The sequence below is a fragment of the Danio aesculapii genome, chromosome 13 (assembly GCF_903798145.1).
Source record: "Danio aesculapii chromosome 13, fDanAes4.1, whole genome shotgun sequence".
Classification (NCBI taxonomy): Eukaryota; Metazoa; Chordata; class Actinopteri; order Cypriniformes; family Danionidae; genus Danio; species Danio aesculapii.
Window position 1 is genome coordinate 46,712,774 of NC_079447.1, and position 20,798 is coordinate 46,733,571.

Genomic DNA, 20,798 nt, shown 5'->3' on the forward strand with positions numbered 1-20,798 from the left:
TTTTAGAGTTTTGCAACCATCTAAACTTTTTGCAACTTCTTTTTGATTTTTTTTTTGTTCCATGAGTGTAAAGCTCAGCATCAGGAAATGATTAATTGGATTTACTATGTTTTTTTTAGGTAAGTGGTTGCAAACAAATTATTTGGGCTGAATTAAAAAAATTGTGAACATTACTAGATTTTGTTTGTTTGAATTCAGCCCATATAAATTGTTTAAAAAAGTCATTTTTTTTCAGTGTATTGTTGCAGTGTTTGTAAGTTTTTGTTTATTTTTCTCTCTCTTTCTCTCTTATGACTTTGCAGAAAAGCAGAACCTTGGTAATGACAAGCATGCCTACTGAGTGAGTATTTGGGATTTTTATATTTGAATATCATAAAAAATGTTCTACAAGCAATAAAAACTGCATAAACTTAGTTTTGTGTTTGGCAGCTGTTTAGTGCCATTGGCTAATAAACTGCATTTCTTCGTTAATAGAACATGAAAGGTTCCGTGATGTGCTTTGAAACAGAGCTTATTATTATTATTATTATTATTATTATTATTATTTACAGCAGGGGTCACCAAACTTGTTCCTGGAGGGCCGGTGTCCTGCAGATTTTAGCTTCAACCCTAATCAAACACACCTGAAAAAGCTAATCAAGGTCTTACTAGGTATACTTGAAACACCCAGGCAGGTGTGTTGAGGCAAGTTGGAGCTAAAGCCTGGAGGGACACCGGCCCTCCAGGACTGAGATTGGTGACCCCTGGTTTACAGTCTTCAAAAAGTCTATGGGAAAATCCTATGGGGATTTTATCGAGGGAACCAGTTTTATGCTAGCTGCCGACTGGCCTACAAGGTGACCTCACAATTCCTCCACTCTATGAGAGTGGTTTAGATAAAGCGCATCAAATGAAAAGCAAATAGGAAAGGGGCGGGGCATGTCTGATACTAGAGAGTGTATGGTTGGTCAGAATATTTGATGAGTAACTGAAGTATGAGATGAGTCAAAAATTGTTAATTCATAGGCGGAAGTAAAAAAGTGCAATCTTTTGCTGTTTATATCTTCTGAATGCAAATGTTGTCACTGTTATGGTGCACACTAGCTTATAGATATTCTTTAAACTCGGGGTTCCCAAACTTTTCAGCCAGCGACCCCCAAAATGACAATGCCACTATCTTTTGAGGTGGTTATAAACAATGTTGGGGCAATGCATTACAAGTAACTCGAGTTACGTAATAATGTTGCATTTTTAGTGACGAGTAAAGTAACATATTACTTTCAAAAATTTTTTAAAAGTAACTCAATTTTACTTAATGTAATGCAAGTTATGTAGTATTACTTTCCTAATTAATGAGTAAAGTAACGCATTTTAAAAAGTAAGTAATAATATTTGAGTTACTTTATTTAAATATGTGAGTTACATTTTAGTTTAATAATTTGTTTAAAAATAAATAAATTGCTGAATTACAATGAACGTAGTCAAATTAAATCCTGCACGTAATGAGAGAATGCAGGAACAGAGAGAAATGAAGACGGCAGAGCCTTTCATTTCTGCGTTGGAAATATTCTTATCATTATAAACACATGGAAGAAAAGGAAAAGATGATTATCTGAATGGGGAGTGATTCTACTTCACTAACAAGATAAAAAGTACAAAAGTAGCAAACACATTGCTTTAAACTTTTATTAATCTGTATGTACGGCATGTAAAGCTGGGGTCAGGAAGTTCTCTGAAGATAACATTATATTATGTTATATTTTTAATGTGTTTTTTTTACGGTAAATATAGGTTATACTCTGTTGTTAAATGCAAAGCTCCTCTTTTTAAAAAAGAAAAAAAAAACTGCAACTTCTAGAAGTGATCAAGCCTCAGACAGGTCAGAAAAAGTAACGTAAAAGTGACTCAAAAGTAACTTAATGCATTAAAAAGTAACTAAGTAATCCAACTAGTTACTCTTTTGGGGAGGAACTCAATATTGTAATGCATTACTTTCAAAAGTAACTTCCCCCAACACTTAAATATACATACCTTGCACTCAACGGCACACAGCAGTAGAGCCAAGTCTTCAGTGTAATTTTGGAGGCCCCCACTCTGAGACCATCTGTAGGCATTGCCGGTATAGATTTTTATTTTTTTTAATTTATGTAGCCTATACATGAATGCCATGAAGGTGCCAGAAAGTTTAACGTGATGCCATAAAATCAATCCACTGCATCTGGCATTATTGTTAATCTAAGGTAAACACACCAGGGGTCATCCAATGGAAAAAAAATTAAATCGAAAGGCTGATGTGCTATAGACAGAATGCTAGACAAAAAGGCGGGTTAACAGAGTTTATTGTATCAAAGTCAAAAATAGGCAGTCTGCCGTTAAAAAAAAAAAAAGAATAGAAAAGACGAATGATGGGGTCGTAATCAGAGTAATCTAAAAAAAAAAGTAAGTGAAAGTAAAGTTAGTACATTTAAAAGTCAGTATTATTGACTTTTTTTCACTCCTTGCACCTTAATTCTTGATTTCTGCCCACACACGAATGGAGTAAAAGTGATATTTGTTGCCAATTAAAAAAATAATAACTATTGTAGAAAATAAAACTTGAAATTTAACATGAAATTACACTTTTTTTACATTTTAACTCTCCCCCCTCCCTCCCCCAAAGCATCCAAATTCAGTTGAACAGGTAAATGTATTGATATACATGGGCTAAGGCAAAGAAAAACATATACTGTATTCCACGTAGAAATATACACATATCAATCAATTAACTAGTAGTGTGAGAGGCTTTGCTAGTGCCATTGTATGGTTTTCTTCCAAAACTTAACCGATCCCAAATTTTAGGGTACTTTACTTTAATTTATCCTTTATACTCTAGGTCAGGGGTCACCAAACTTGTTCCTGGAGGGCCAGTGTCCTGCAGATTTTAGCTCCAACCCTAATCAAACACACCTGAACAAGCTAATCAAAGACTGACTAGGTATACTTGAAACATCCAGGCAGGTGTGTTGAGGCAAGTTGGAGCTAAACCCCGCAGGGACACCGGCCCTCCAGGACCGAGATTGGTGACCCCATTCTTTCCAGTGCAATGTAATGTCAAATCTTTCAGCCAGTGGTCAATGGATGGACTTTCTATGTTCTTCCAATAGAGTGCTATCAAACGCCTTTCAATAACAAGACACGTCAATCATTTTAGTTTGATAAATTGGTAATGACAAACTTGCAGGAAATAAAACCAAAGCACTTATTTCAGGTGTAACTGGAATTGGTTTTAAAATAATTGAGATTAATGTGATTACATTTGCCAGAAAATCTTAACCACCTTCATTTGTGTTTTTGGCATTTGAAACCTATATCTGGGGTGTTTTGGTTAAACTTGTTTAGTTTTTCAGGTCTGATATAAGTACGCATTGACCAGTTATAATGGATCATTTTAAATCTAGTATTATTTGACAAGTTCTGGGCTTTAACACATATTTGGCTTCATTCTAAATCTGTTAAATTGCAAATCTGTACACCAAGAATCTTTCTTGGATTCTGATGTTTCTTTAGAGTCATTGGCCAATTTGCTATAAAACAATGTAATGTAATTTGTCATAGGATTGATCATTTTTGATGCTTGGCATTAATATAGATGCGAATTTGTAAGTATGTAAAAACAAAATGTCTTAGGATTCCAAATTTTTCATTAAGGTCTTAGAAGGACATCAGTGTATCTCCTTCGAATAAGTTCAAAGATACCATTTAATGCTCACTGTTTGAAGCCAAAATCATTTTTGTTGACAATTCTAACTATGGGGATTTTTTGATAAAGTTGTGATCATGCGAATCATGGGTCAGTTAAAATCCTGTATGTCTAGTGGTTCACATCCTTTAAAATAAACTGGGCAAGCAATCATTTTTGGTGCCTTGTTTTTAGAAAACAGGAGGTAGTCTTCAAGGTGATCAGAAATCTGGGTGGTTTTACAGTGGTGGATGATGTGTGTGAGAGCACCTCTCATGTGGTGTCCGGCAGCCCACGGCGGACTGTTAATATCTTGTTGGGCATCGCACGTGGTTGCTGGATCCTCTCCTTTGAATGGGTGAGTTTAGTTTTACTCTTTGTTGTTCTCCAAATTATGAGGAACACCTTTCTAAGACTTGAGGTGTGCTTAAGTGTTTTGTTTTTTGCTTGTCTGCGCAGATCTTGTGGTGTTTAGAGCACCAGCAATGGGTTTCTGAAGAGCCTTTTGAGCTGTCTGAACATTTTCCAGCTGCACCTGTAAGTACAGGCATTTTTTTCTAAAGAACAGTATTTATCAAGTTTGTTTCATTTTACTTTAAATAAATTACTATCTAAAAACTTCAGTCAACAAATAGAAAGTCTCAATATGGGGTTTAATAAAATGTTATGGTTTGTTCAGACTTTGAAAAGATGCATATAAACTGTAGTATATGCAGAATAAATGTATAAGACTTTTTTAAACCTCACTCCATTTGACTCCCCATTGAAATGAAGAAGCCAAGACTGTGAGAAAAGGTGGTCTTTGCAGATTAAAACAATTCTAGAGCTGGTAGTTTATGGTGGGAGAACAATAGACCAAACGTTATGCTGCATCATAATTCATGCGCTGTACAAAAATAAATAACATTTACGGTAAAAAAAGAAACGGCAACTGTGGTTACCGTAATTTTACCATAAAATGTACAGCAGGAACATAAAGAAATTTGACATATTATGGTAAATATTTTACTAAACTATAGTCATACAGTGTTTTAAAGAACTAACATAACCATAAGCAGGTGTGCATGAGAAGGTCATATGATTAACCAGTGCTCATCACAAACAACTTTTCTCACAAGCACAGAAGCAAATTAATATATAGAAGATCTTCAGTGTCTTTCACACTAAACACTAACATGATACCAAACTAATACAATAATCATTATATATCAACATTGCATGAAACATAAAACTTAAGTGTACCTACCCCCCTCCCTCCCCCTCAAAACAGTTCCTGTTTAATTTTCTTGTTTACAACCCATACATTTTGCTGACACTGTCATATGTCAATTTGTTTGTGGCCATTTGCAAAACTAGAGACTCATTAAAGAGAGAAGTGTTCAGGTCACTGTAGAAAAAACATCAGGAGCAAGTACATTTAGCATTCCACAAGTGATAATATTGCATTAGTACTCTTAGCAAATAAACAACATGGTTTTGTACTGTCATATACACACACCGTATTCTTTGTATGTATTAATATATGTTTTAAACTAAGTAATTATTGTTTAGCACATTCTAAACATCTATGGCATTAAAGAATATTATTAAAGCAAATAAATTTTGTAAACACAGCAACACATGAACATTCCTATAGAGTGACAGTCAGCATACTGTAGTTCAAACATCATGTTACTTTAATATCATATTGTATATGATACTTGTTTGCTGGGCAAAGATTTATTGCATCCTTTATCTTAAAGGGGCTAATAATTTTGACCTAAAATGGTTTATAAAAAAATAAAAACTGTTTTTACTCTAGCCAAATAAAACAAATAAGATTTTCCCCAGAAGAAAAAAATATTATCAGACATACTCTGAAAATTTTCTTGCTCTGTTAAACATCAATTGGAAAATATTTAAAAAAGACAAAAAAAATCAAAGGATGGCTATATACACATACATGTATACACACACACACACACACACACAACTGTTCTGTCTGGTTCTTGAATCTGATTGGCTGATAGCCGTGCAATATTCTGCAAATAAACGCACTTGTCCAGCCTCTTAACCCTTCACCCTTGTGTATTACTCCACCCACATACCAGCAGAGAACACTTTACAGTTTGACAAATATTGCAGCTGTTGGACAACATAATGTACTTTTGAGGCTTTTTAGTTGTGAATGTAGTTGTTTAGATTGCAACTATGCAGTTTATTTATAAGGTCAGTGCCTATTTTGAAATATTTATAATTTCTGAGAAACAGCATAATTTCTAACTACAGCTGATCAAATCATCATTAAACCGGTAAGTGACAAATTGATCTATCTCTTTTGTATGTTATAGTGCTCTATTTTTACCATATAATTGTAGTGTATTGAGTGTGAAATGGGACTCGCATATCAGGAATGTGTATGTTGTGTTGGCCACTCTTAGTAAAATAAACTTAAAATGTCAGCAAAATCACCTGTTTTGTCATCACTTTATACACTTTAGCAATGGTTTCTGCAGTTCGGATTACAGCTGCAGATGTGAATGAATGGCGGAAGAAAGTAGTTCCTCATACAAAAGGATTTTAGACTCTGTGTTTGGTTTTCTTTTTTAATATACACGATTATGTCGGCGAACTGTTGTATAAATGCAATATCACACACGTAGCAGTGGATAAGTGACTGTGTGTGTGTGTGTGTGTGTGTGTGTGTGTGTGTGTATATATATATATATATATATATATATATATATATATATATATATATATATATATATATATATATATATATATATATATATATATATATATATAAACACACACACACATGCATGCATAAAAGTAATTATCAATCCACAACAGTTTTTATTATAGTTTTAATTTATATATATTTTCAATATAGCATTAAAATGATACCTGAAAACAGACTTCATAAATAGTGCAAACATTGACAAAACAGTAAAACACACATATTACAGACATGTTTAGGCAAAAACTAATGAAAATAAGAGGCAATTTAATCAGTTAGTTTTCTCAACTGCTTTGAAAAACTTTTTATTCCTCCTGAGGATGGACATTTTTCTTCATCATCCTCAAAGGTATCATAATGCATTAATGCAACATTCATTTTATAGTGACCTTATCACTTGTAATATCCCACTAAACTGTTACAAATATAATAAAACTCAAAAACAGTCTTTCAAAAATAAATAAATAAATATAAATAAAATTTTTAATAAACTTTAGATTGTTTTACTCCCTTTGCGGTTGAATCTTCTTGATTGCCACTGTACATGAAAGTGAAAATATGCAACTTTAAACTTTAAAAAAATTATTGAATGAAAGTTAGATAATGTATCTTTCTGAATAGAAATTTCAAATATGTTCAATGCTCATTTAGATCACTAAAATGTCATCCCTGTATAAACTGCTTTGCATAAATGAAAATGATTACCAGCACATCAATAATTTTATATATGAAATACATTCACAAACCTGCCTTCCACTAAATAAATGTTCAAATTTTCTAAAGAGATTGCAAATGGTTACTTTTGTGAAGGAAAATAATAAATATGGCAGTACATTTTGGATGTCTAGCCATTTATCTATGTACATCAGCAATTTGCAGAGATATAGGCCCATTGTTGTGTCAATCTGGTCAGCACTCTTTAAAAGCTTCAGTAATGTTTAGGAATTAGGTCAGTAGGAAGAGAGCGGTCTTTGATGGCAGGATCTCACCAGGAAACACAACTATTTTATGTTTTGTTTAATGGCCAATTTGTATGAACTCATACAAGTTCAGTTGTACGAAAATGAACAATTTTAAAAGGAGGCGTGATGCTAAACCCCACCCCTAAATGCAATAGTCAATTGTATGAATGAGATTATATGACTTCATATGAATTAGAATTCAAAAAGTTACGAATGCTTGTGAGATAGCGTTCATGACTGACCGCATTCAAGCCCAACGAGAAAAACTAGAAGTGGTTCAATGTGGACAATTGCAAACATTTAAGATGTTTATACCTATATTTAGTGTGTCCACATGTGGTTGGATTGACCAAAAAATGCATCTTTGTACTGTAAACAGGGCCTACATGGAGGTCCAAAGCACTAAATGATGTGTGTACAGAAAACAACAGCTTTATTAGTGCATTTAAACTGTATGACGAGTGTATGTAATACTGTTAGGAATTCAACTCTCTCTGGTGCAATAAATAGCAAAATGCCATCTTCTGTGCAGATTGTCATATTTGCACTCTATTTAATAAAATAAAATAAACAGATTGAGAATGATGTAGTTTTAAAGTATCTACATGAGGAATTAGGGAACTCCTGTAATCCTTTTTCTTCGCAATTTACAGCTTTTCTTAAATAAACAACACATTTTCATATTTAAAATAAACGTATCGTCTGTTAATGAAGCTCATTTGTTCTTGGTCGTTAATTAGCTATTTCACAAGACATCTTCTAAACCACCGGTGTCAAGCTCTGCACACTTTAGTTCCAACCCTAATTAAACATTTTTAGATTGCATTTGCAACTCCTAATGTCACTAGTTAACACACTCGATGCATTTTTTTCCAACACATCCCATAATTTCTAAAATATCAGCCTCTACCAAATGGGAGATATGTCAGTTTATGGTAAAAGTACTGGAATATACTATAAAAAAAATGATAATATGAAGTGTAAAACCAATTTATTTAAAAACAATATTCAAAGTAAAATATTTTTGAATACTGAATCTTCTTTATTTTTAGAAGTATGCTATAAAATATTTCAGATTCTCATCTGTTTTTTTTTTTTATTTTACAATAAAGCCAAAATCAAATGTAGTGCAACAAGATTGGTTGTTTGATTTATTTTTGTAAACCAACAATGCTGTGTGTGTGTAAACCATTATTTAAAATAGTCATTCTTTAAATGACTTTAACAATCATCATTTAAAACAGTCAAAATATTGTCAACCATTTGGTATCGCAGACAGTTAAAGGGTTAAACACACCTGGTCAAACTAATTAAGTCATTCAGGCTTGTTTAAAACCTACTGGTAAATGTGTTGAAGCAGGGTTGGAACTAAACTGTGCAGGGCTGCAGCCCTCCAGGAACACCACTGTTCTAGACAGAAGTACACTATAAAGTCAAATAGGACAGGAAAGCAATGACACCAGTGTTCATTAGAGGCTCAGAAGTTTGCTGGTTTTATCATCATAGTTGTGGCCTTTAATGAATATGCCGAACCTTTCCAGTAATACCATTTTATGCCATTGAACCGGTTGGTGTTCTGTCCCTGCTGGTAGTATATTCCATTGAGATTGGATGGCCCACAAGCATCAAACCACCAACCTAAATTAAACAACACAAATGTATATTTAGAGACATGGAAACTAAACTCAGTAACCATATGTGTATTTTGACAAATTGTCGTCACTCTCTTAATCCTTGCTACATGTATTAATATTACTCAGCCCCCTTCAGGTGCGTCATTACAGCAGTTTTGCGTTTTAATTAACATGGTTCAGACTAAGGATCTACAACAGAGTTTGAGAAACACTTGTCGCTTCATCATTAATTTCCGGAGCGATGCATCATTAACAGGAAGTTTAACCTTTAGGTATTTACATTGTTGTTGCTCTTACCTCCTGATAGCATTTGTGAGCATTTGCAAACGCATTTGTCATTGTCTAGATCTTTTGCGCTGAAATCACTTCCTGTTTGTCCCATACTACTGGTTCTCCCTGCTGTTCCACTGTAGCCATTGAGGTTTATCCTATAGAGTAGAAATGCACACAAGTCAGTCATTTGATTAAATTATTTTATCAACAAGAGATTGAGCAAACTAAAATGCTTTCTTCTAGATTTATGAGCACCGTTCTTAGATTTTGCCAGTTCTGGCATTTTCCTTACAAATTGATACATTTACAGATTTTGTTGAATTTATAGCTGGAGCAAAGATAAATGTTTTCTACTGTAAGACCATAGAGAGATCGCGACTGCACACAGTCTATTCCTGCAGAGGCATTTTTCGAAGTGAGAGGATAGAATAAATATAGTACTTGTGTGAATGACAACAAGCATCTTCTAACCACCATCATGGTAACACACTTGACACCAAAGTAATACAATAAACATAAAACACTAATGTGCAGAACTTAATTTAGTAGGAAAAGAAAACTAAAAAGATCCATAGCCTTGTCAAAAAAAAGCTGCATCAAAGTGTTAGCAGAAAATTCTGGAAAAGTCAATTTATGGTTACCTTATATAATGAAAACTATATAAAAAATATATATGTATGTATGTATATATGCATACATACATACACGCATATATGCATATATATATATATATATATATATATATATATATATATATATATATATATATATATATATATATATATATATATATATATATATATATATAAAATAAAGGAAACTTTTTACCAGGTTACATAATTTTGCTGCATTTGTACAGTTTTAACTGCTAAAACCAGAGGCATTTTCACTGTTGCCAGTGTAGTTTACTTGATGCACCACTAGGTGGTACTATTCTTTTAATGTTGACTTTGCCATAGTGAGGGACCATTAACTAGAATACCAGACATCTTGTGCAAGTTGATGCTTAAAGCCACACAGTTTATACAACACCAAATCAGAAAAAGTTGGGACAGTATGGAAAACGCAAATAAAAAAAAAAAATTCTTTGACTTGTTTCATTGCAGACAATACAGCAGTCGTCATTGTCGTATTTTGCGCCACACATTCCCAATTGGGGACAGGTCAGGACTGCAGACAGACCAGTCAAGTACCTATATCCTCTTCCTCTGCAGCCAGGACTTTGTAATGTGTGCAGAATGTGGTTTTGCATTGTCTTGTTGAAATATGCATAGGGATCCATGGAAAAGGCAGCATATTGTGCTACAAAATCTCTTTGTACATTTCATCATTAATGTTGCCATCACAGAAGTGTAAGTTACCTTTGCCAAGGCCACTGACACGACCCCATACCATGACAGACCCTGGCTTTTGGACTTGATGCTTGTAATAGTCTGGATGATCCTTTTCTTCTTTGGACTGAAGCACACGGCATTCATTTCACCCCAAAAATACCTGAAATTCTGATCTAACCACAGTACACGTTTCCACTGTGTGACGGTCCATCCCAGATGCCTCAGAGCCCAGAGAAGTCGACGGCACTTCTGGACCGTGTTAACAGTTTGGCATTTGTATAACTGCATATTGTAGTACTTGACAAAGGTTTGCCAAAGAAGTCTTGAACCCATGTGGTGATATCACTTATTGATGAATGGGGATTCTTGATGCAGTGCCATCTAAAGGATTGGAGATTACTGTTGTTTAACTCAGGCTTGCGCCCTTGTCCTTTACGTACTCAAATTCCTCCAGATTCCTTGAATCTTTTAATGATGTTATGCACTGTTGAAGGTGAAATATCCAAATGTCCTCCTATCTTTCTTTGAGTAACATTGTTTTTAAACATTTCAATCATTTTCTCATGTATTTGTTTAAAAACTTCCGATCTTTGGCCCATCTTTGCTCCTAAAGGACTAGACTTTTCTTGGACACTGCTTTTGAACCAAATCATAATTACAATCACCTGCTGACATCACCTGTTTCAAATCCCATCATTATTTAATCAGTTTGCCTGATTGCCAGCCCAAAACTGCCCCTGTCCCAATTTTTTAAAATTGTATTACAATAACTAAAATTAGACAAAACCCAAAACAATAAAAATTATGAGGAACGCATTAAATAATGTTTGTTGTATTGTCTACAATGAAATACAAGTTTAGAAATCATTACTTTTTTATGTGCGTTTTCCATACTGTCACAACTTTTTCTGATTAGGAATTGTATAAAAGTAAACAACTTATTAAAATACAATTCTTGAGAAAAGCTTCTCAATTACAGTCATTTCAATATTTGTAATGCGTTACTTTTCACCACTGTTGACAATACATCAAGTTGGTAAATGCATTATGCCTATCTACAACATAAGTCAGAATTATTCGCCCTCCTTAATTATTAGCCCCTTGTATGTTTTTCCCCAGTTTCTGTTTAACGGAGCGAAGTTTTTAACAACACATTTTTAAGCATAATAGTTTTAATAACTCATTTCTAATAACTGATTTCTTTTATCTTTGCTATGATGACAGTACATAATATTTACTAGATATTTTTCCAGATACTAATATTCAGTTTAAAGTGACATTTTAAAAGCTTAACTAGATTAATTGGGCAATTAGGCAAGTTATATATAACAGTGGTTTGTTCTGTAGACAATAGAAAACAAATATTACTTAAGGGGGCTAATAATATTGACCTTAAACATGTATTCTTTTATTCTAGCTGAAATAAACCAATTAAGACTTTCTCCAGAAGAAAAAAATATTTTAGGAAATACTGTAAAATATTCTTGCTCTTTTAATCATCGTTTGGGAAATATTTGAAAAAAGAAAAATTCTAATAATTTTTACTTTCACTGTTTATGGAAGCACGGGATAAATCTTACATATATTGTAAGCACATGTAAATTTGTCACCTGTAATTCTGCTTCTCTCCATCGAGTGAGAACTGGCCATATTTTGAAAAGGCTGTATTCCCCTCCCAGTCCATCAGATCGATCCTAAGGATGTGTTGTTTTTCTTGTGTCAACTTGGAAATGATTTCATTCCCCAACCAGTGTTCGCCCGAGATGTCACCAAACCCCTGAAGTAGAAAAATACATCAATTTCATGTTACGTAGCAGTGTTGATTTGTCAGGAGAGGGCAAAAAAGGATGTAGACGCCAATAAATCCCTACCATGGTGTAATTTTTCCATGTCTGATGAAAATCAACAAGGCCGTTGAAGCGCTTCTGTATTACTGTCCATCCACCTCCATCTGTCTCCATGTCACAGTAGGCCTGGAAACAAAAATTCACAATTTGTCAAACCTTTCTCTAGGCCACTTTGGCCACTTTCTCAGAAGTCTAAAAAGACTGTTAAATTGCCAAAAAATCTCTCCGTTAAACATAAATTGGGGAGAAAATATAGACTACAGGAGGACTAATAATTCAGGAGGGCTAATTCACTGTATATATAGATGTGTGTACGTGTCTATGGGCCCCATCATACGGCGGAAGATGTGTTTGCCATGATTTGTTGCTATTTTCAGACCAGCACAACAGTAATTTTCACATTTTGCAACACGTTGTTTAAATAGCAAATCTATTTCTGCCACTTTGTGGACTCATGAGTGTGCTGGTCTAAAAAGGAGGTGTGTTAATTGTTGACACGTTGCTATTTTAAGGAACTGAAATGAGCAGCGCCATTGACCAAGTTAAAGCTGACCTAAAGTCCAGTGAAGTGCGCGTTAGTTATGCACCAATGCAGGTCCAAATGCTTACACATTGCTTAATACGCATAGGTGGACAGCAATACACAAATATCTTTACAAATATCTAAAAATATAAGGATTAAAAAGTTATTTATTTAAAAAATATATTTTCTACATGAATATAAAAAACACTACCTCCATGCCTTTACCTCGGGGGGCTTTTTCAGTTTATTCATGACTATTTGCATTTGTATAATGTTGTTATTATTATTAGCAGTATTATTTATTATATGCATATTTATATTTGTTTTAATAAAAACAAGTTTAGATTTGTCCATCTGTCAGCTTTTGGAGACTGTGCATCACCTTATGGGGCATAAGAATAGCTTGTGTGTTTGGATATATATCTCAGTTTTTTGCCGACACTGTTATTATTGTTCATCTATTCGTTTGCTGGAAATTAGAACTGAATTTAGAAATAGTTTTGACACAAATCTCTTCTCTAACAGACAAAATTAAATATGTAGGCTAATGGATGTCTTCAGTGAAGTGCAAACAACAGTTTCCTTACTCCACAAAAATAAAGCGGTAAAGAGAAAGAGGCTGAATGGAGGAGGCTCATACTTTATCCTCCCACTGTGGATGGACTGTTTAACTTTTTTCTTGTTAGTGAAGTGTTCAGTTTTTCCACTTACAAAGTCCGCCAAATAGCAAATGTGCCCTTGTGCGACACAACTGACTCTTAAAGATAATGACTGATGAGAATCCGATTGGTTTAATGCACGTAATAAGCACAACCCTGCCAGGGCGCAGAATGTATTTTTCCTTCCTTAAAATAGCAAAAGTGTATTCAGACTTGCCCTCAATGCTTTTGTGCCATGCACTTTAGACTTTGCACCTAGGTCATTAAAATAGAGCCGTGTGAATAGTGTCATCAATATGAAAGACGTTACCTTGAACTGTTGTTTTGTACCAGGTATGGTCAGTGAGTAGACGCCGCTTTTCTTGTTCCCTTGCTTGAAGACTACAGCACAGTCAACAAACTGATCGGGGTTGTCCTGCATCATTGCAGAATTGCTTCCTGGGAAAAAAAACAATTCTAACCTTATGTAAAATTCTTTGTAACCCAAAGCAGTTGCAATAAATGTTTTAAGTTAATAAATAAATGCAAATAAACGTAACGTAATAAGTTTAAGTTACATTTTTTTAAAGTAAATTATATTACAACATGATTATATACTACACAAATGCTAATTGCAAGTTAATGTATTGACGTAGACATCTCATAAGAATTTATAGCTATTCCATTATTTTTATTATTTATATTATAAAACAAGCGTGGTGCGTTCGCTCAGTGGTTAGCACTGTCGCCTCACAGCAAGAAGGTCGCTGGTTCGAGTCCCAGCTGGGCCAGTTGGCATTTCTGTGTGGAGTTTGCATGTTCTCATGTTGTTGTGGGTTTCTTCCAGGTGCTCTGGTTTCCCCCACAGTCCAAAGTCATGCACTATAGGTGAATCGGGTAAACAAAATTGGCTGTAGTGTATAAGTGTGTATGTTAGAGTGTATGGGTGTTTCCCAGTACTGGTTGTGGCTGGAAGGGCATCTACTGCATAAAACTTATGCCAGAATAGTTGGTGGTTCATTCCACCGTGGCGACCCCTGATAAAGAAGGCACTAAGCCAAAGGAAAATGAATGAATGAAACCGATTGCGTTCAATTAACTGCTATCTAGCAATTGTTTGTTCTAATGTACTGTAGCTATTGTTCTTTTGACATAGATCACCTTCAATAGTTGATTGTGTCTTTTTGTCTTAAATCTTCTGATTTATTGTTATTGTAAAGCACTTTGGATCAATTACAGCTTTGTTAAACTCAATAAATAAATGTGCCTTGCCTTGCCTTGTCACAGAGATGGTTTGGATTAAATTGTTGACTGTATTTGTCAGCTCTTGCTGCTGCTGCTTCATGGCAGAGTTATCAGAGGACGTGCTCGACACTTGTTGCTCCATCTCTTTTATGATCTTAGCCATCATCTCCACCAGCTTCTTCAGCTCTTCCTTCTCCTCTTTCAAGGTCTCCAGCTCAGTGTTCCTCTTTCCTTCCATGTCTTCCATTCCTTTCTCTAGGAAACTAAGATGGAAATAAGAGAACTTTAAAAAAACTTAGAAAAACTTCAGAAGCAATGTGAATTTAACTGTGGTGGTGCTTTTTGTTACCTGTTTTTTTCTTTCAGTTTGTTGATTTCATTAATCTGCTGAAGAAACTCTTTTTCAAGTTTGCTGGTGGAAATGGAATTCTCAAGAAGCTGACGTTCAATTCGAGTTGTTTGGTTAATAACCTAATGATGAAAACAGACATTGGGTTTACCACTGGAAGTTAACAACATTGCAAACCATGAGTGTTTACTAAATTCACTTGCAATTTGTTAGTGAATTAAGCTTACTCCATTGGCATTTTCTAGTTTTTCAAGAAGAGTATGAACGGAGGTTTGAGCCAGCTCCAAGTGGTTGGGTCTTGAGCTGTAAGTGGGCTGTACAAACCTAGAGTTTTAATTTATTTAATGTCCAATATGGGAGTCCAATATTGTGCTTTATGAATGCCTACCCCAACCCTAAACCCAACCTAACAGTAACCTGTTATGTTTTATTAATGTCTACTCCACCTACACCAACCCTAAACCCATCCTACTTGTGGCATAAGTCCCTGCCATTTGGAGGTTACACAACCTATTTGCGGTGTAATCCGTCCCCCTGGAGCCCTGCAGCAATACCTACTTGAGTTTTTCAGCTGTTCGTAAAATACAGTTTCAGGGTTTTTCCTGCATTTCCAAATTTTTGGTGGCCACCAAAGCCGAAAAGCAGAAAACTTGAATTTAATTTAATTGTGTTACATTTATAAACATATTTAAACACATCTCCATCTGAGAGCACAAGCTTGAATGTCCTCTTTGTGTGACATGCTTATTAACTAATAAAGTGAGCGGAGCTTTATTGCCCCAATCAGCAGTGCCCAAACTGGTGAGACCAGTTTTGATGCAAGAAAACCCCTGAGTTTTTCATGTTTTATTAAATTAACGTCCTTAAAGCACTTGTAAAATGTTAGTTTAAATATTTAAAACCATATTTTGAACATTTTGGACTGAATTGCATTGCATTACCTTTTCTATGTTCTTATGAAGTTCATTTAAGGCAATAAGATGAAGCAGTTGTTCTTTTAACTTGTGAGCCATCTATACTGTTCATTAAATTCCATGACAGTACACATTTAGCTGATGTGTCAAAACCATTGTTTGCCACAGAAAAAAATGGCAGCGATAACCCAGAGAATGAAGGGCCAGAGAATGTTGTGCTCATGTAAATGAAGGTATGTTGACATGTAACAGTCGTCCTTATTGGTTGAGTAACAAATAACTAAATTTGGGTCAGTTTGTATTGTGTAGTGTGGGATTAAAAGAGTTTAAAAAAGATGAGACAAATAGCCATTAGTGACAATAAGGTGCATTTAAAATGACATAATGAACTTATAAACTACACAATAAAACGTAGGAAAGCTCAATTTGTAAAAATGGCAGTCTAAAGCAGTGTTTCCCAACCCTGTTCCTGAAGGCACACCAACAGTACACATTTTCAACCTCTCCCTCATCAAACACACCTGAATCAACTTATAATAACATCAAGAGAGACTCCAACACCTGAAGTTAATGGGTCAGAAAAGGGAGACATCCAAAATATGTACTGTTGGTGTTCCTCCAGGAACAGGGTTGGGAAACACTGGTCTAAAGCATAGCCTAAAAAGATCCAAATGTGTAAAATATCACCAGAGTAAATATAAAGTAGTGATAGCTGGTTTCAGAATACTGCTTCATGAAGCTTTGGAACATTTACAAATCTTTTGTTTTGAATATGTGACTCTGCAGCATGTATTAAATTGGCAAGGTCATGTGACGGCTTTGTCATTACTGTTTCAAAACATTAAAAGTTTAAGGGCTCTATTTTAACGATCTAGGCTCAAAGTCTAAAGCGCATTGCGCAAAAGAATTAAGGGCATGACCGAATCCACTTTCACTATTTTATCAAGATATCTTTTATCTATCTATTTTACCTGATTTGGATCTGTCATTTACATTTACTGAAGTCATTTAGCAGATGTTTCTGTTGAAAGCGACTTAAAATCGAGTCAGTATAAACAAGAACTTAATTATACAAAGGAAAAATATGCTAATTATACAAATGGTCCTATCTGGTCAATACACAATCGGCCAAAAAATGCAACAACAAAGCCAATATCTGATCAGAGTATTGGATGGGTGCATCCCTAACTGAAAATGTGATTAGGGCAAAAATAAATCTAATCCCCAGCCTAATTCATTTTAATAAATGTCGAGCCTAATTAAGTTTTGAAACTGAACTCTGCCTGCCGGCTGGATTATACAGACAAATGTCAACCCTTACCTGTGCTTCGACAGTTGTGATTTTGCGTGTTTGCTCTGCTGTCTGACTCAGCAGACTGGTCCCAATCTTGATCATGGTCACTGTGTGGTTTTGCACTGCATTATTTTGAATTTGGACCATGTCTTGTTTGAGGTTCTCTTCAATGTAGTTCTCCAGCTGTGGATAGGATCATAATATGAACATGTTTAAGATCTGAATAGTGTTACTCTTGTGTACTATGTGATTATGTAAGAGAATATTTCTCTGTTGTTGTATTGGGATGCTGAATGTAACTTTTGCAGACCCAGGTACTTTTTTTAGATTAGACTACACCCTAATCTTTGAGTTGTAAGCGAAAATACATACCACAAAAAAAAATTCAACATTGGTTAAAATGATTTAGCATAAAATAAATCATAAAACACAACTCTGGGATATTTCGCCATTCCAAGATGCTATCTCCCATCATTTTTCGAGATTGGAGATGGTTTTAAAGGCTCCACATCCTTTTCTTTTCAGTTGAGACTGAATACATTTTGCATTGATAATGGTGGGCTACATTGTCATCATATCATATAGTCAACATACATCATAATGTAATACTTACACATTATATATGTTTATAAATGTTGGGTTCCACACAATTACATCATGCTGTTCCAACACAAATCAATTAAGTTAATTAAATCATTTTTACAAAATTAAGTGGATTGAACAGAAAACATTTAAGTTATTAAAAATGAGTTGAAACAACACAATTATTTACTAAGTAGTTTGAACACGCATGGATCATATGGATTGGTAGGCTTTTTGTGATGAAAATCTAATGCTTATAATGATGACTAATGTACTTAGATGACAACAGAAGTCACATGCTATGTGCTGTGGTTGGCCGGTGTTGTCAGGGTCTGTCTATTCAGCCGATTCGAATGTTATCACTCTATTGAATGGGAGTTATCAGCTCATAGATATGGGCAAGTAGGGGGCATCTGGGCCTACTAGTATCATGCATGGTTGTTATCATGCATGGTTAATCGGCTATAGATCACAAATGGCTGTGGTCGGAAGTTAACGAGAATTATTTATTTATTTATTAAATTTCCCAGTAATTGTATTTTATTAACGTCTACCCCAACCAAGTGTTCTCTATTAGTATAGATGATTAACCATGTGGATGGATGATAACAGCCTTTTGAGCCTACCAGTAGGTGCAGAAGGTCCCTACTGGCCCATATCTATCAACTGATAACCACTAATAACACCCATTCAATCGATTGATAATATTCAAAGCGGGTGGTCTATTTACCTGCAAACTATATAACATAAACCTTCTTGATAATTCATAGTTAATGAAAAACACTAGATCTCTCATTAATGGACATACTGCTCTTGCCTTGTATTTTGCATATTAATTAAATTACATCATTTTAATAATAACTGCAAGCACAGTATGTTTGTCTCCCATTACAAATGTAAACGATTATTCCTAAAGCATAGCTTTGTCCACAGTTCATAATAAATGACAACAATATATATATATATATATATATATATATATATATATATATATATATATATATATATATATATATATATATATATATATATATATAAGAGTTCCGAATCTGATTATGCAATCATGCGACAATTCAAATGTCCGTGGGGAAAGTTCAAAACATTTTCTTTTTCTTCCTGGTTTAATTGAGGCGTGTTGTGTGCAAAATTGTCACTACAGATTGTTTATATTTGCTGTGAGGAATAAATTCAGAACGTAGGATAGTGAAAGTGTCTTGCGTGGATGACGTTAAACTCCAGGGGAGTTTTCTTCCATGCTTGGCGCATCTTTGTCGTTCAGTCTGACTTTGACAGCTGAGATCTTACAGTGTGACATGGGAGCCATATTTGTGCAGTCTGACATGCTACAATCGTTCAGGATTATTAAAAAAAAAATTGCAGTGTGAGCCGGCCTTAATTTCATATGCTAATGAGAGAGAGAGAGATAGTCACTAATGGATGGGGCTTTTTCTCCTTCTGATGAAGGAACAATGTAAATCAAAACGTTTCTGCAGACTGTTCTCAAGTGTGATTATAAAAAATATAATGAAAAAAAATGTTACGATTAGAAGCTGGTTATATTCACACACTGTTTAAACCCCATATGAAAGTGTTTTTTGTATAATAGGCCCCCTTTAAAGCAGTTTGAGCACAAAAGGTGCCTCTTGACTTGCTTCTGACCTTAATTTAATGCACATGCTAGACAGGATCCAACATGGTGTCATGTAATTTAAGTCAAAACAGAAAAATTTGACGACATTTATACCAGAAAAGTCTCTTAAAGTATTTAAATACAAATTACATTAAATTTAGTTTTTTGTACAATATATAAATATATACAAATTACAAAGTACAGTTGAAGTCCGAATTATAAGCCCTCCTGTATGCTTTTTTTTCCCTATTTTCTGTTAAACGAAAAAAAATTAACACATTTTTAAACATAATAGTTTTAATAACTCTAATAACTGATTTCTTTTATCTTTGCCATGATGACAGTAAATAATATTTTACTAGATATGTTTCAGGATACTAGTATTCCGCTTAGTCACATTTTAAAGGGTTAATTAGGTTAACTAGGCAGGTTAGGGTAATTAGGCAGGTTGTATAACGATGATTTGTTCTGTAGACTATCAAAACAAAATATTACTTAAGGGGGCTAATAATTTCGACCTTAAAATGGTTTTAAAAAATGTAAAAACTGCTTTTATTCTAGCCGAAATAAAACAAATAAGACTTTCTCCAGAATAAAAAATATTATAGGAAATACTGTGATAAATTCCTTGCTCTCTTCAACATCATTTGGGATATATTGGGACGTATTTTGTGATTAAATAAGTATTTAAAATACTTCTATTTAAAACACTGCCCATCTCTGCAGATGTGAATAGAGATTTATTGTATTGACTTTTACCTTTTGCAGCCACTGTGTGTTGTTCTCAATGATGGTCTCTAGTTGTTCCAGTCTGTTCCAGTCAACCGGGTCATCCCTCTGCACTTGTTCGGTGTAGGTTTTTGAAGGGCCTCCACAGTTTTGCGATTCCGGCAGTAGAAAGGTGTATGTGCATGGCCCGTTCTGGATCTGGTACTGCTGCTTTCTTGTCGCATCCGAATTAGTTGTAAATGCTTCCCCGGCACTAAGGCTATAACTTAGAAATAGTATCCATGATCTCAACATATTTGCTCTGATAAGATATTAAAATCTGCTCATGTAAGTAATTATCTTGGTGGTTTCCTGTATTAGAGGTGTTAATAATTTATAAATGAATGAATATCTTAGAGTTGTAGTTTGTGTATCCTGTTGAATCT

The 20,798-nt window shown here is 34.4% G+C and overlaps 2 protein-coding genes across 3 annotated transcripts in view; one reads left to right on the forward strand and one right to left on the reverse strand.

Moving 5' to 3' along the window:
* Window positions 1-20,798, forward strand: part of mcph1 (microcephalin 1) — a 50,444-nt gene that overhangs the window by 17,931 nt on the left and 11,715 nt on the right. For both annotated transcript variants that reach the window (XM_056471397.1, XM_056471398.1), the window contains exons 11-13: window positions 303-340; window positions 3,893-4,055; window positions 4,157-4,234. In XM_056471397.1, the coding sequence (XP_056327372.1) occupies window positions 303-340; window positions 3,893-4,055; window positions 4,157-4,234 (279 nt within the window). The remainder of the gene's footprint in view (window positions 1-302; window positions 341-3,892; window positions 4,056-4,156; window positions 4,235-20,798) is intronic.
* On the reverse strand, window positions 8,499-20,748 carry angpt2a (angiopoietin 2a). The gene is made up of 9 exons (XM_056471399.1): window positions 20,404-20,748; window positions 17,460-17,615; window positions 15,225-15,346; window positions 14,903-15,138; window positions 13,962-14,089; window positions 12,494-12,595; window positions 12,233-12,399; window positions 9,313-9,443; window positions 8,499-9,019 (listed from the first exon to the last, which is right to left on the reverse strand). The coding sequence occupies exons 1-9, from the start codon at window positions 20,665-20,667 to the stop codon at window positions 8,859-8,861; spliced, it is 1,467 nt and encodes a 488-aa protein (XP_056327374.1). The 5' UTR covers window positions 20,668-20,748; the 3' UTR covers window positions 8,499-8,858.

Excerpts from the sequence above, each read along its gene's own strand:
- angpt2a (XM_056471399.1), bottom strand. The coding sequence starts at position 20,667 with ATGTTGAGATCATGGATACTATTTCTAAGTTATAGCCTTAGTGCCGGG. Across the intron at positions 15,139-15,224 it reads AAACTGAAAGAAAAAAACAG|TTTCCTAGAGAAAGGAATGG; the intron begins GTAACAAAAAGC and ends TTTCCATCTTAG. Across the intron at positions 9,020-9,312 it reads CTCACAAATGCTATCAGGAG|GTTGGTGGTTTGATGCTTGT; the intron begins GTAAGAGCAACA and ends TGTTTAATTTAG.